Source organism: Lepisosteus oculatus, chromosome 3 (genome assembly GCF_040954835.1).
Source record: "Lepisosteus oculatus isolate fLepOcu1 chromosome 3, fLepOcu1.hap2, whole genome shotgun sequence".
In the NCBI taxonomy this organism is placed as follows: domain Eukaryota; kingdom Metazoa; phylum Chordata; class Actinopteri; order Semionotiformes; family Lepisosteidae; genus Lepisosteus; species Lepisosteus oculatus.
The window spans coordinates 22,405,990-22,422,169 of record NC_090698.1 but is presented as its reverse complement, the minus strand read 5'-3'; the positions used below and the strand labels follow the sequence as shown (position 1 = coordinate 22,422,169).

The following is a 16,180-nucleotide window of genomic DNA, read 5'->3' as shown; positions in this document are numbered from 1 at the left end:
GTCAAGATGTTAAGGTAATGGTCGGTATGGCCTTTACGGCAAGACTTTGATGACTCTCTCCATCACTTATCTGAAAGTGCAAACATGAGCCAAAGTTTCATTGGTTCTGTCTTGAAAAACAATTATTTTAATCTTTTTAGTCTTTTTTTCCACAAATGCATGTTGACATAATCCAATACAGTATATACAAGAGTGAATGATTTAAAATATTACAAAATATTGAAAATATATAAAAAGCTGAGCCCACAAACACTGTACTCTACCACATAAAGCAAATGAACATACAGTATGTTAAGGACGTTAATTGTATATGTGATATGATGCTTATAATCCTTAAAATGTTCGTTTTATAATTTTAAAATATAAATTTTATATCCTTAAAATAATATGTTCTACATTCTGCTACAAAACAGTGTTCCTGATCAAGACCCATTCTGATGTCACCACCTGTATTGCCACATTCCCTCTGTTGAGGACTGTGTTCACTCAGTATTAGTTGCCTTTGAAGCCTTAATAATCTAGTAATTTTTTGTACACATCAGGTGGTTTGTGAGCAGAGGCTGCCCAATTATCAGGTTTTACTACCTAATTGCTAAATTATAACTGCATAATACAAAAACAAAACTGAGAGGAAAATAAAAATAATTTACAATATGTTACTTGTCACAAAATAGTACGTTGCATTCTGAAAACAGTATTTTTATTTTTAAGAACTAAGAAAACGAAGATTGCCCTGTCAAAGAATGGTTTAATTGCTCAGTAAATAAGTATTATAATATAATTCATCCTTATAATCATTTCAATGGTAAAACAAAATTATGTTTTTAACAGAGGTGCTTCATTGTCCTCTAAGTTTATTAAATATTTAATCAAGCACATTTAAGAGTGAATAGTAATGGAATTTTACTCAAGTGTAAATATTTAAGACATAGTCGCAAAAATCGTACAACAGTGTTCTGTCACCTTTCGCAGGGAACAGAATTTTATGTATGTTTTTTATACACTCTACAAACAGTGACATAAAACATAAATAATTTCATTATGCATTACCGGTCTGAACACATACACCAGTGACTCCCACATCCAGTATCTTCAAATTTACTCGCTCTGCACAAACTGCAAGCGCATTATAGTCACCTTGAAATTTCCTCTGCTATTTTCCAATTAAAAGCTTAATAGCCCTGGAAACGGAGTTCATGTGGTGAAGTTTACCATGGCCCCCTGTTCTGAAAGGCTTTCTGCTGGGATCCCATTATTTGCTTGAATAAACCCTTTTAAGGGTAGAAATGGGACTCGGGGGTGTCCGGTGTTGTGTTTCAATGGGCACTCAGGCAGGGGACATTTTAGCATCCTAACCACTTACCCGAGTTTCGAACAGACATGCTGTCACATAGAAGAGGAGGCAGAAACCTTCTATCAAGCAGTTAAGAGATTAAGGGAACAAGTTAAATAATAAAATGTGAACTCAATTTATTGAGGTCTTATGCATACCTCAGAAGAAATGTTTAATTGATATCAGAGAAATCTAGTATAAATGCTGTACTAAGCCTAACAGATTTGTATAATTCCTTTCTGAGATGGTGCAGTCTACAGTGTATCTGAAACACAGACGAGTTTTCACCCATCCGCATTTTTGGAATTATGAAAAAACTGACGTTTTTAAAGATCGGTCTTAAGCATCCCACCTAATGGAATCTCTTCTAATAGAAGGTGCATTTATTTGTAATAGTAATATATTTTAATGGAAGTATATAAATTTGTGTTAATAAATATGCGTTTTAAAAAGGAAGAGAAGTAAAAAATTATCCTTATGTAGATGGTATTAAAGTATTGGTATTGCATACATGTTTTTTCATAAATTTGATTATTTAGCTAAGCTAAATGCCCTGACACAATCTCTTACACAGACGCACATTAAATACACTTTGCTAGTCTCAGCGTGACTAATATCTGCAGAAGCATATCAGACCTGAAAAGATGATTTAAAAAATTATTTTGTTATTGACCAACTGTGTTTGAGAGCATTCATGCAATGCAGAAGAACACACATTTTACAATCATATGGACTTTAAACATATATGAAAAGGATTAACAGATATTATTCATAAGAATGAAATAGTAATTGTCGACTAAGTTTAATAATTTCGATACTTCTGTATATTGTTTTCTAAAATTCTCTTTACTCAAGTGTCAGAAATCAATTAGCTCGGATTATTAGTAAACGAGTGGTCTTTCCGCAACCTGAAGTGCAATGCACAGTACACTAAGGCGTACAGTGTACAGTATGTTCCAAAAGTTCATGTAATTTGCACACTTCCTCTACCCCTTGGTAGCAAGCAGTGGTCAAAATCTCTTTAATATGCATTTGAATGAGCTAATTTTTAGTTCTGTAGAGGAAAATAAATTGCACTTGAAAGACCCGTTTCCAGGTCCTTTTCAAAGTTTGTTGCACATGACTTGGCTAGAATAACAGGTAAGAAAAAAAGTAGTTTCAATTCAGCCTTGGTTCAAATACGCATGCTCAATTCAAACCCCTTCTTTAGGTTCACCTGAAACTGCACTTCTGTTGAGACCTGCAGAGAAGATTTAATTTGCTCATTAATTCTGCTGTAAAAATATCGAATGCTAAAACATTCACCGGCAACATCCTTCAGAGGTACGTAACCTGACATAACACACAGAGGAATTTTCTTTTGCTGTGCTTTAATCAATCTGTTTATGTCTTGCGCGGCGTTATAAAGAACTGTTTTTTTTTTTCTATAAAAGAGCAAAATGTAAACGCTCCGGGGGCGGCAAAAAAGGGTTTCATTAAGACGTAATGGTTGAGCAGGTGCCATTACACAAAATACAACAAGAGAAATGGAGAAACGGTACATTAACCTGCAAGATTTTTTAAGCAGTGGAGCAAAAAATGCCATAACCTATTATTGAATACTCCTTGTATTACTTGAAAACTCGCACGATAAAGCCTTAAACTTCTGTCAACAATTTGACTTAATGAACTATATAGTGTACATACACTAAAATTTCGAGAAGAGCGCTTAAAAGTGCCATAACAATGTGCTTTTACCCAGGATCACTGTCAGTAGTGTGAGAGATAGTATTTGGCTAATTGCTTCCATTAATGCATGTCAATCTTCTTTGATGCACATCTTTATTGCCAGGGAAAGGTGGATCTTCATATGGGAGTCAACTCCTCTTATCCCCTGTATAGCTGGCGTTCTTTTAACAGCATAGCACCTTGATCTTCGAGTAGCAGCTACGATCTACTGACGGCTTATCAGATGCACTTACGCTCGTAGAATTTAAGGCAAAAAAACCACATTTGCCTTGTGAGAAAAATGAATGGCTACGGTTCACCCTACCTCTACATGGGGGGTCCAGTCTCTCAGCCAAGAGCACCTCTTCAAAGGACTCCCAAGTGCGCTCGATGCAGGAACCATGGAGTCCTGTCCTGGTTAAAGGGGCACAAGCGCTACTGTCGCTTTAAAGACTGTACCTGTGAAAAATGTATCCTGATCATCGAGAGGCAACGGGTGATGGCGGCACAGGTAGCCCTCAGAAGGCAGCAGGCGAACGAGAGTTTAGAAAGTCTGATTCCAGAATCATTAAGAACGCTACCGGGACTCAACGCACCTGTCACCGGGGAAAGTAACCAAGGGCCACCGCCAAGAACTGGGGAGATTGGCATAAGATGGACTTCGGATCAACCTGGGAACGGGCAGCCTGCAGCTGGTAAGACTGCCGCACGATATTTTACTATGGATCTTCGCTTTCAAGAAAAATACACCAAAAATATTTGAAATTATATTTCCCCTGACATTTAACGAAAATGCTATTATTATAATTAGTAGTCTAAAAGGTTTTTTTATTGTTTTAATGAATGTGATGACGGTTTTTAAAAAAAATAAGTCTTAGGACTTTTCATATGACTCTTTGTTATGTTTTCTTTAGTGTTTCATTTAATTAACATTTGGTTTTAATGTTAAGCACTAGCCTGTCATATAAAAAGTATATTACCGTTATTGCTGGAGCATTTTCACAGGCATTTTAATACCATCCTAACTGTCATTTTCAGTTAAGCAAACAGTACGCACGCCCATATACTGTATGCAGTAGGCCTAGAAAGGGACGATAAACTGTATTACTGTCCAACTGAGCTAAAGCTGTAAACGCTTCAATTTAAAATATCCAGTTTCTATATGCCCCTGTTATCTGATCATAGAATTAACAGAAAATACATTTGAAATTGTGAGGCTGTCACACTTTGTAGGATCATTTTATATCTTTCGTTTAGCTCGAGGCTTCCAGTTCTAGTTTAAAACATTATTTTTATGTTTGTATATGTCAAATGGGCTTTAATATATTTTTTATTCAAGTAAACTAAAGAAATGAAGAGTGAACTTTATAACTGTTAAATCAACAATTAATAACACTTAATAATTTTAGCATTTTCTTACTATTTTCATAATGATTTCGATTGATAAAAGTGTATTCGATGACTTGAACAGAACTAAGGCTTTTGTTGTATTTGTTGTGTTGCTCTTGGTTGCCGGTTTTCAATTGTATTGGCATTCGAAAAATAAAAAAATTAACGACAAAACATGCTAGCTTAAAACCGAATCTATTTATAAATAGGCGCTTCATTTTCTATAGAATATGTTTTAATGCACTCTATATTTATAAAGTTATTAGTGAAATAAAAAGTGCGTGTTTATTTCAGTTATGTTTTATGTGACTTGTGTCCACTTCCATTATACAGAAAATACTTATAGTATCAGGAAGTTTTAATACAAATGCAGTTTATTGTTAGTATAAGAATGAATTTGGACAGTAATCAAAACGTGTAACCAGCCCTGTATTAGTTGAAATATTGTTCCTTGTTGATAAGAATGTTGCGGCTAATACACGTTTGCTTGCCGTGTACCATACAATTCGTTAATATTTGTCTCGTGTGGCATTTAACATTTTAATTGTACCTGATAATAGCAGATGTAAAGTAAAGTATTAATTGAAAATTAAATATTGATGTCCGTTATGTGTGTTTTCACAACATATGAAAAATAGTATAATACACGATATATTCACGTTTTAAGTTTAATTGGATATAATTAAATATAGTGACAAAAATAATGTTATGGGAATGGAAGATTATTTTTTTTAACTACATTCAATTTGGGAATATTCTAAATATATCACATGTATTGTGCAATATGTGAACTTCAGGGCTTGGAAATACATGATCATGATCATATTTTCAGAATTTATGTATATTTACTGCAAGCTTAAATGTCTCCATAATAATTGCTCAGTAAAATGTTTGAAATATTTGTTTAAAACATATACAAATGTTCTGAATGCAGAATACAGCTTGTAGAAAATATTATTACTGTAGGTAATTATTTAAACCTGCAAATAAACTGTGCCTATACTAAACCATTTGGGTTTTCTGTTCATCCTTTTTTATTCTCACAAAAATATTGTTTATGGTTTAAGTGTACATTCTTAGTTTTATTTATATAAACCACAAGTATTGATAGGGAGGGACAGGTAGGGCCAAACAATGTACCAAAAGGAATTGATATTGAATTTCCATCAAACTGATTTCATTCTGATGAATGAACTTTATAGTTTAAAAGATTACAGTAATCAAGGGCGGACAGTGTAAATCGAATGTAATAGCAATAACTTTTGGGAAAGGTCAAACTCAAGTGAAATGTTACCAAGCAACAGGCAATCTGTTTACAAAATATGGTCAAAATGCATTGATGAGAAATTCTTCACTGCCAGCCAGTCAGCACTTTCTGTTAACAGCTTTTTAGAAAAATAAGTAAATCTTCATAAATCAAGAGTACTTGGACAGTTTGATAACCTATTGCTTGAATGTTGCATTTCACTAGTGAAATGAAGAGATTTATATGGATTTGCCTTACCAGATACAGTTCGAAAGTGTGGGAGACTTGGCATGCTTTATTTTTTATGATATTGTCTAAATGCTCTAACACTTTATAAGTCAGGATAAACAAATAACAACTGTACAGCACTCCAAACCAATATAAATTTTTCATATAGAGAACAATTCATAGAAGATAAAGTATCTCAAAAGCTGTACAGTAGTTATCTGTAGGTGCTATTTGTTTATAAAATGATAGTGCTCCATAACAGTTTGAATCAAGTTCAAGTTTTCCTTTCTTTTTTATTCCTGAATTTTTTACAGAATCTGAATACTTGTGTATTTAATTGTGAAAACAAGGCAAGCATGTACTTGCATAATTAAAATCATAATGGTATTACTTCAAATTATATTGGTCCAAAAATTAAAATAGTTTTGAAATTCTGTTTTAGACTAATATTTCCAAACTTAAGGCTTAATTACTAGATTATCCATGCCTCAATGAACACATCTTTTTTTCTTCAAGTTTATCTCCTGACTCCTGCGCTAGCCTCATTGTCCTGGTTTCTGATGGATATTAATAATTACCTTCCGTTTGACAGAAATAACTCCAAAAGTCTTTTAACCTCGTATGTAAAGGAGCTTCCTTTCCAGTACTGTATGTGCCTTTGCAAAGTTAGTATCAATGTGAGGCTGAGTCATTAGTATGAAAGGTTATCTAGTTACATTATTTGTGTACTACTGTATGAAACAAATTACAAATTGCCTTCTTTAAATAAAGATGGCAGAATAAGCTCATATTCACATACACTATTACAATATATACAATAAAAAGAGGTACATAAATTAGTTAATTGAATTTGGACTGGGAATCTCTTTATTTTTATACATATTTTAATATATTTTTTCTTGTCATCTTTTATATAATTCTTAACCACCTTTATCATACATATTGTTGTGTTTTTTTGCTTTAGGTTTTTTCTTTGCTCTTTTTTAATTATCTGAGACAGTGTTGAGTGCCAGAACTTTTATTTACTGATTTTATGTGATAATATTTTTTTTCATCATTCAGATTCTTTCCTTTTAGCCGTATGAATGAATCTCACCAATCCATACTTTCTTTGGTTTTCTAGATCCAGATGATGAGCTTCCAAGTGAGCAGGTTGAAGCAGACAGTGGGGGCACCAGCAGTGACAAAGACCAGGACCAGACAGGTTCACCTGACATCCCCAAGTCCAACCCTCGCTACACACCAGAAACACCAGAAGTCACCCCAGTGCCGGATGAAAGCCACTACACCTTACAGAAAAGCAGCGATGATCCCGAAACCAAAGCAGACAGTCCTAAATATCATGGAGAGCAAAACCTCGTGATTGAAGGTTTGTCTGGGTCAGTGTCCCTCCCTTTCAATTTGAAGGCAAACAGACCCCCCATTGAAGTACTAAAGAAAATATTCCCTAGTCACAAGCCGGCAGTTCTAGAGTTGATTCTGAAAGGGTGTGGGGGTGATTTGGTGGGAGCCATAGAAGTGCTTCTCTCCAGTAGGTCCACACCGAACTCTGAAAGGTCTTCCACTGAAGCGCCTGAAGCTCTTGTTTTACCCTCTAACGGGCAGCTCTTTGAACACACGTTGGGATCCTATCCTGTGTCGTCTTCCAAGTGGTCCGTGGGGTCTGCGTTTAGGGTGCCAGATTCTTTAAGGTTTTCCACCGACTCCAACAATATGGTTCCCAGCCCGTTAGCCATGCCTCTTCAGCACCCATTCCCTCAGCCACCTCGCTATCCGTTAATGCTGAGAAATTCTCTGACCAGGAGCCAAGCCAATCCCTTCGTTCACAATGACGTGACTTTGTGGAATACCATGACTTTGCAGCAGCAGTACCAGCTCCGATCCCAGTACGTCTCTCCGTTCGCCAGTGCTTCTGGTAGCGTCTTCAGAAGTTCCCCAGTTCTTCCCACACGCCCTTCTGAAGACCACAGGATTACAATTCAGGAGGACACCTGCCCAGTCGTTCCTAAACAGGCCATTTATGCAGACGAGGACTATGATGAAAGATCAGACTCCTCAGACTCTAGAATCTTAAATTCCTCAACTTAAATAGTCAGTCAATCTTACAAATATGGGCACTTGAGGTGCCAGATTGTGCTAAAGATAGCATTTATTTGGATTCCTTAATAAACAAAGAATCATGAAAGGTGATTCTGTTGTAAAATGTGAATTTTTAAAAAAATCTCAGCATAAGGTAATGTATTTCATATTGATCAAATGTGTTTGTTCATCAGTAGTAAGTAGCCTACTTCTCCTTGACTGGACAATTATACCAGATGGATATAAACATCTGATAATGAAAAAAAAATACATTATGTCTGTGGATGTCAATATGTATAACCAGGCTGCATGAAATTTACTGTGAATATGTCCCCAGAAGTAGAAATGACCAAATTGTAGCATGTCGAGAGTAGACCAAATAAACCACTGTAATGATTTACTTTTGTGTCTTTCTTTTATACCTGTTGCATTTGTGTAAAACTGGAAAAAATCAAATGCACATAAAAATATGTGCTGTCCCCACTGAGTTCCCTTTTGCATTTAAATGTATGTATAGTATGTAAGAAACTTAAAGATTCCTTTAAAAACAATCTAGAAAACAGTTGATTCTTTTTCATTTTAAGACACTTTAACTCATCTGACTGTACCGTGAAATTTAGCTGAAGATTAGAATTGTAGTAACTTTCAACCAAATGGGTTTTTCAAAATAGAAAATGCATTTACTTTCTTATTACATGATTTAGGTGAATGCTTACCCTGTTCACAAAAATTATTTATATCCATATAATCCAACATGAGTATTTAATCAACATTTCAAGTTGACAAATATTGTTATTCTGCATTTGTCTCCAACAGCAAAGCTTTTTAAGAAATATAATTGTTTCTTAAATTCTAAATCTGGACTTCATGAGCTACTGAATTAGCACGGACGTGTTTCATTATATGATACATTATTTATTTCATTATAGCCTTTTCATATTGAGAGAACAGGTACAGGTTGACCCCTTAATCTTAAAAAATTCTTCTGAAACAACTTTCAATGCATGTAGCTCCTCAAAGCTGATATCACATTTTAGGAACTAAGCATTGCCTAGCCTGTTAAGTCCTTGTATGGGAAATAATGAAAATTAGATTCTGCCGATGCTGCACATTGAAATAGGAGTTAGCTCTGCTGCCTCACAGGTCTTGGGTCCTGAGATCAATGCAAACCTGTGGTTAAGTCTTTAGGCAATTACAGATGTTTACATGGGTTTATCATAAGTATTCTGAATTCCTCCCACCTCCCATAGACTTGCTAGCTAGGTTTGATTGACTGTTCTAAATTGTCCCTCTTCTCTGTGGCTCTGGTATTCTGCCCACAAAAAGAGTAGTCTTATTGTCTGAGTTCTGCCTTGTGTCCTTATGTTTCTTGGTTAGGCTCTGTATTGCAGCAATCATCACCAGCACAAATGGAATTCTAATACTGGACAGAAGGATGGATTAATGGATGGATAAAAGCCACTACAGTATGTTACAGCAAAATCCCCCCACAATCATACCCAGCAATTCACCAGTGTGAAAGGGGGTACAGATGAATTATTTCATATGTAAAATATCCATTTTAGCTACTTAAATTGCCATTTTATCCCTTAAATACAAATATGAAAACATTAAGAAACTTGTTTGGTCTTTTTGTGTGATCAAGCTGTTGAGTATTGAATGGGAGCACATAAAAGTTACAATGCAAGCTTTATCCTTGCTTTTATTGATGGTTCTTTGATTGCTAAAAAATAATGAATCTGTTCAATTGTTTATCTGAAGTATTTTTTGCTTGCTAAATAGTTTTAGAGACATGCATTACAAAACAACATATTTCAGAGAAATATGTGTAGACCTGTTTTGAAACCTGATCACCAACAAAAAAAGTACTGTTCTTAGAGGTAGTGAAATCACAATCTGTTATTACAAGAAATACTATTCAATTTGTTATTGTAATCCATAAAGTGATGGACATTTTAATTATGAAATGTGCAAGGAATTTATGCCAATGTTCAGCAGAATTATTGCTGGCTATGAACACTTTTGTTGATTGCTATACTCATTTTACAAAACACAATGCATTTTAATACTTTTTTCACAGTTTATTGCCTTTCTTTCATTGCTTAAATTCCATAGAAAACCACAGTGTATCTGAATATAGTTTGGAAACTATCCAAGTGTCAAACATGTTTCTTCTAATCATAATGATCATGGAATTTACAGTACCAGGGTGGTGAAAATAAACTTTAGTTTAGAGAACTGAATTATTTAATGTTTTCTTATTTAAGAACAGAAAAAACAAAATGAGGTCATTTCTCTGAACTAGCTTATTCGGGATATAGTACCTAACTGATCCAAATATTTTATCCAGCCATTGATGGTATCGGCTTTGACGACATGGCTGGGAAGCTTGTTCCAGACATCAACAACTCTTTGCGTAAGGAAGTACCTCCAGCTCTCAGACAGAAATACACATCCCATTAGCTTCTCGTTGTATCCTCTAATTCATATTTCACTGTTGAATCTGGAGAGGTGCATATGGTCAACTTTGTTAATACCTTTGAAGTTTGAACAACTGAATATAATTTTGTTTTGAGTTGTTACATGTTGAAAAGTTGGCTAACAGTTTGAGTTTCATGAATTGCACTTTATAGATAACAGTTATAATAAAGATAATTAATAATCATTTATGTTTGCAAAGCTCTCTTTTACCTTAAAGCTCTTTAAATATTGGAAGAGTGATTTCTGTTGTGTCGCATTGCAGCCATTCTGTGCCAGCAATTTGAGAAGTGAGAAGTAATTTACCAATTGCAAGGCAAAACTTTAGGTAGGTCAAACTGAGCAAACCTGAAGTGGAATTTAGCCAGGACACTGGGGTTAACATCCCTACTCTTGTCAAACAATGCCAAATAGATTTTTAATACAAATATAACAGTATAACAGCTGAAGCTCTTCCTATCCTAGTGCTGATCAGGAAAAAGCTTGCCTCTGAGTTCTGATGTGGAACAAAAGTGTAAAAAACATGTTTTTTTTTATTTTAAATAACAAAAAATCTGCTAACAATCGAATTTTGGTGAAACTTGCATGTAATTATTAGTAAGGATCAGATCCTACTTACACAAATAATTTACCAAAATTTCAGTCCATAAAATGATTAAAAACTGAATTCCAAATTGATGCAATTCAGACTATTAAGGTGGACATTTTTAAGCCTATCTTTAAAAGGGTCTGATATAAAATCAACGTCTAAGCTGTGCTGCTACCTTTTCAGCTTTAGGAAGCAGATGGAACCACCTTTTCAGACTGAAGATGGCAAAATAAAGGCAGATTTAAAGGCTGTTAACCTGGAGAAACAAACCTGCTTATATGCAAACAAACTACAAAAATGAGCCCAACACAGGCAACAGAATCAGCTGCATGTTCTTTGGTCAGATGAGTTTGTATGTAAGAGGTGAGTTAATCCATGCTGCAGATGAGAAATAAATGATTTAACTCAATTCCCTATACTGCTCTTTGGGGACTGTCTTTATAATGCTTCATTGATGTTTCCTAGCTATCAGATCCTGCAATGGAAACATTATGGTCAGAACATCTGTAGATCTGTAGATGCTAGTAAGTTGTTTTGTGTAAATATCAAATATATTCTGAATACATACTGTATAGGCTGCTGAATTTTTCAAGCCTGCTGCTGATATTGGTTTTCCTTATCACACAACTTTTGGAATCTTATCCTGATAAAGTAATTCTACATCATGTATGACACAGTAGCAGTGGCTGGTTTCCAGTTAGCCTCCTAGGTCCTCTGAAATAAATCCTCCTCAATATGAAAGGTTAAACTACAGTGTTCAGTGCTAGGGAGCATGTATTCTTTAAAACCAGAATTAAAATGGGAGAAGGAACATTTTTTTTGTCCTGAAGACCCTGATAAGAATTTCTAACAGAAACAATTTGCATAAAATGTTATATCTTTTATTTTGGTTAAACATTCAAACTATTACTGAATGCCCAGGATTCATCATACTTTGCATACTTAATATTCTAATTATAATGTGTAAACACTGTTGGAATTATAAAAAATTACAGGAGGATTTCTTAAATTTCTTAAAGACTCTAAAAACACAAAATAGTGCTGTTCTCTAAAGAAATTAAAGAATGAAATATCTGTGTTAGATTCTTCACCTTAAGTAAACAAGTGTGCTTTTTTATCAAACCCTGGTAAAGAATCTGCCTGCAGCACTGTTTTATTTCTTGTTAAAATAATTCCTTTATTTGTACCAGATAAATTTAATGAATGCAGTTTTTGATTAAGAATTTACAATAATTTCTGTCTGGCCCTTTTTTCACAGCTAAATTGTGAAATACGTGCGTATGGCGTCCCCTAGGGGTCAAGGCTGGCTATGCACCCAATGCGCTTTTAATATGGATTTTATTTGTAAAGTCAATAGTTTATGTAGCAGTTGGTCGGGGAAATGCAAAACACTTATTTTTTTAATGCTGTTTATTTTTTTGGGACGGAGGGTGAGGCAAAATAAAAAAGTCTATTGTTACCATATGTTGTGGAATACTGGACTGTATACAATATAAAATGGGATTAGCAGTGACAAGAGGCTTTGCATCAACATGAAAATGATCTAACGACTGTAGCTGTGAAAATGTACTGGTAGTTTGAATTTGAAAACAGTCATCACAGTAGATCACCTCTCAAAATAGCTGCCAAAAAAGTTGACCTCCTTCCAATAATGGGAACATATAAATTTGTGTTGACAAAGTTGGTTCAAGGAGGATTGCTATGATAAAACAGAATTTGAGAGGAGTTGTGTATCTGTCCAGCCTCATCAGCTGATACAAGAGGGCAGGAAGCCAAAATGGAGGAGGAGGAGAAGGTGGACAATACATCCAATAATGGAAGAAACGCATGTGCATAGTGTGAAATAATGAGATTTAAGCAATACTAAAACAAGAATTATAAGACTAATGGCTGGACGACTAATAACGTGGAGATCACAATAAATAGTTTTTCTTCTTAGCTCAAAAGATTGGCTGTGAAAATCCAGCAGGTGGAGATCTTTATATACTTACTGTTCCTCATGCAGCTTGTGTAAGAACCTCTTCAAGCGGGTGACCAGTTCAGCTACAGTTACATTTCCATGTTATTAATGAGGAAAACTACAGTACTGCTTACTAATATGACTAATCCACAATGTACTGTGACCCTGGAAATTCAAATCTGAGAATCACTACCAAAGGATTGAGTATATAATATTTCATAAACCAATAGTGGATGTTAATGAGTGTTATTTGACTTTGACTGTGTTTTAAAAACTGTTGCAGAGAGGAGGATGGCAGGGGCATGAGAGACGGGAACTGTACGGACTTCTGTGCTAGAACAGTGCCCTAATTACTTTCTTAAACCCTGGTAAAGAGTTCCCCACCTCCAGCAGGAATTTCACTGGTAACTGGTATTGTCATCCACCTTTATTCAAAGATAAAACAGATTGCATTACATTTTCCATTCCCGGGTTTCCATTCTAAAATTAAAATCTATTCCGGTTATGTTGTTCCCAATCCATTCCTCCATGAAGAGCTCCTGTAAATTCCAGATTTATTTAATCCTTCAAAGACTTTGATTGTTCCAGTATACATTTGGCACTTCTAACCTCCCTAATCTGATGTTTTTTGCACCCACACTCTTTAATTTCTCCTAAAAATCAGCTATCCTTCTACCCATCTGTTATGAAACATTTCATCCTAACACCAACTACAAGTACGGGCCAGCCTCACAACTCTCTCAGAATGCCTTTTAGCTAGTTAGCTTTTCAGTAATTTCGTCAAATCCTAATTAATGTGATGCAGAGACAAAATCTTTGGAATAAGTTGCCTGGCTGGGGGAACAGCAGCCTGGGAGTATTGACGAGGCTGAAAGAACCGTACCCCCTCACTTTAATGATGTCAGGGTGAAGATCAGGATGAGAAAGATGTGCAAAGGCAATGAGATAGGCGATAAACAGAAGAGTGGAAGAGTGGAGCTAGATTAGAATTTGAACTTCCCATAAACGTCTGTTTCAAAAGTTAATTTTAATTTCTTACAATAACACCTGATTTTCTTCTGTAAAGTTTTAGGTCTCACATGTTGTTTTAGTTTTAGTTGTTGAAATTACTTGCTGCTTGGGGTTAGAGATGAATTCCCATGATCTTCTGGCAATGTACAATACAAGTTCTATTTCTTTTTCAGTCTCCTATAATGTCTCCCATTGACTGGTCCTCAGCCCTCTTCTCTTTGATAACAGTAATCTCTTTAAGGCCACTGATGCAGAAGCATGGTCTAGTATTCATTTTAACTCCAAGGTCACTGAACTGGATTTTTCAGAATTCACCTTATATTATGAGGAAAACATTACAACTGATTTAACAAAAGGCCTTGCTATTTACATTTTCATTATTATTTTGGACCTTTTAAAGTAAATCTCAAGGTGCTGTACAAGGAAAAAAAATACATATACAGTAACACTCTCTGTGGTCATTAAAAATCCCAGGGCGTTTCTTGAAAAGAGTAGGGGTGTAACCCCAGCGTCCTGGCCAAATTTCCCATTGGGCTTTACCAATCATGGCCTCCTAATAATCTCCATCTATGAATTGGCTTCATTACTCTGCTCTCCTCAACACTGATAGCTGATGTGTGGTGAGCGTTCTGGCACACTATGGCTGCTGTCGCATCATCCAGGTGGATGCTGCACATTGGTGGTGGTGGAGGGGAGTCCCCATTACCTGTAAAGCGCTTTGAGTGGAGTGTCCAGAAAAGCGCTTTATAAGTGTAAGCAATTATTATTATTATTATTATTATTATTATTATTATTATAAAAATAAAACAAAATTAAGACTTTTTTTCATATAGAGATGAAAGAAAAAATGATCTTATTGCCCCATCTAGTGGTAGATTCAAATATGTGCCCAGTACATAGTAATGTAATGTTACATTAAATGTAACATAAATTACATGTACTTTAAATTAAGACAAAATAAGCTCAAAGGCTGATGCAGGTTAAGGACATATCTTTGACAGCAGAAACTGATATTTTGCCATTAAAAAGAAAAAAATCTCACAATTCGTATGCAACATTTGACCATCTTTAAACAGTCTTCTAACTAGTTAAAATATTCATTTTTAAGCCAGAAATGCAATAAGCATCTTTTTTTGCACAGTCACTTGTGATGGAGAAAAGGTACCTGACTTCAATATTGTGTATTATTTTCTCAAAAGCAGACCAGAAAAAGTGTTATTACAACTACAGGTTCTTTAGTTTTTCCATAGTAACCATTGTGTCTTAAATCTATGCAGTCAGAGAAGTTGCTGTCTATATGCAATGAGGTTATTTAAGTTAAAAAGATGAACAAAAATACACAGTTGTACACACTTTAGAATTCTAACTATTAGGACAGATGGTTTAACATTCCAGTTATTGTCCTTTTGATGTAAATGTAAAATATTATGACAGAGTACATACAGCAGAGGTACCCAACTCTGATCCTCAATGGCTGCTGTCCATCAGATTTTATAGATCTCTTTAAAATGAAAAAAAATGAAAGTAAAGTTGTAGGTCAGAGCTGTTCAATACTTGTCCTAAAGCACAGGTGTGTCAGAGTTTTAAGGTCTATTTAAAGCTACAATATTTGAAAAGCTAGAAGTCACTTAATTGGTCCAATTAAGCCAGTAATGAGGTGATTTAGGTGCTCTACAGATGCTTTGGTCCTGCAAGACTAGGATTGGATAGCCCTGCTTAAGTAAAAATGTTCTTCTACTGAAGAATACATGCAGAACAATGTTTTTTCTCTCTTATTTTTTATTTCAATGGTGAAAATTTAAGTCATATACTCTAAATGTGTTCCAAACCCAAGTCCTGGGAGACCAATCTGTCTTTTGCCTGATGCAGACAAGATCTTAATTACAGGCTAATTGATTTCAAATTTCTGTTTGAGAGAAATTTTAAATTTCAATTCAGATGTTCAATTGGATAAGGACTGTATATTGAGAAGAGACTGTCAAAGTTCTTGAAATTGCTTAAAGTTGGGTATTATTGAAACTAAGAACTTAGTGAGGAAAACCAAATGTCAAATCAAGCAAGCAGAGCAATTAGAGGCATCAATTAATACTGACGATTTAGAACCCAGCTGGAACAGAAAACAAGCAGACACAGTGATCCCTGTAGAATCATGCCTGAGAA

At 35.0% G+C, this 16,180-nt stretch overlaps 1 protein-coding gene across 2 annotated transcripts; it reads left to right on the top strand.

Moving 5' to 3' along the window:
* The first annotated feature begins 2,479 nt into the window (after window positions 1-2,479).
* On the top strand, window positions 2,480-8,382 carry dmrt3a (doublesex and mab-3 related transcription factor 3a). Of its 2 annotated transcripts, XM_015339176.2 has the most exons (3): window positions 2,480-2,656; window positions 3,165-3,735; window positions 7,027-8,382. In XM_015339176.2, exons 2-3 carry the CDS (start codon window positions 3,342-3,344, stop codon window positions 7,989-7,991), a joined length of 1,359 nt encoding a protein of 452 aa, XP_015194662.1. In that variant the 5' UTR covers window positions 2,480-2,656; window positions 3,165-3,341; the 3' UTR covers window positions 7,992-8,382. The 2 variants fall into 2 exon arrangements, with proteins under 2 accessions (XP_015194662.1, XP_006627186.1); XM_006627123.3 differs by lacking the exon at window positions 2,480-2,656 and having other exon boundaries at window positions 2,665-3,735.
* Window positions 8,383-16,180: the final 7,798 nt, after the last annotated feature.

Bases quoted from the DNA above. Each gene is read 5' to 3' on its own strand.
- dmrt3a (XM_015339176.2), top strand. From the start codon at position 3,342: ATGAATGGCTACGGTTCACCCTACCTCTACATGGGGGGTCCAGTCTCT. The intron at 3,736-7,026 runs GTAAGACTGCCG...TTGGTTTTCTAG, and splicing joins GAACGGGCAGCCTGCAGCTG to ATCCAGATGATGAGCTTCCA.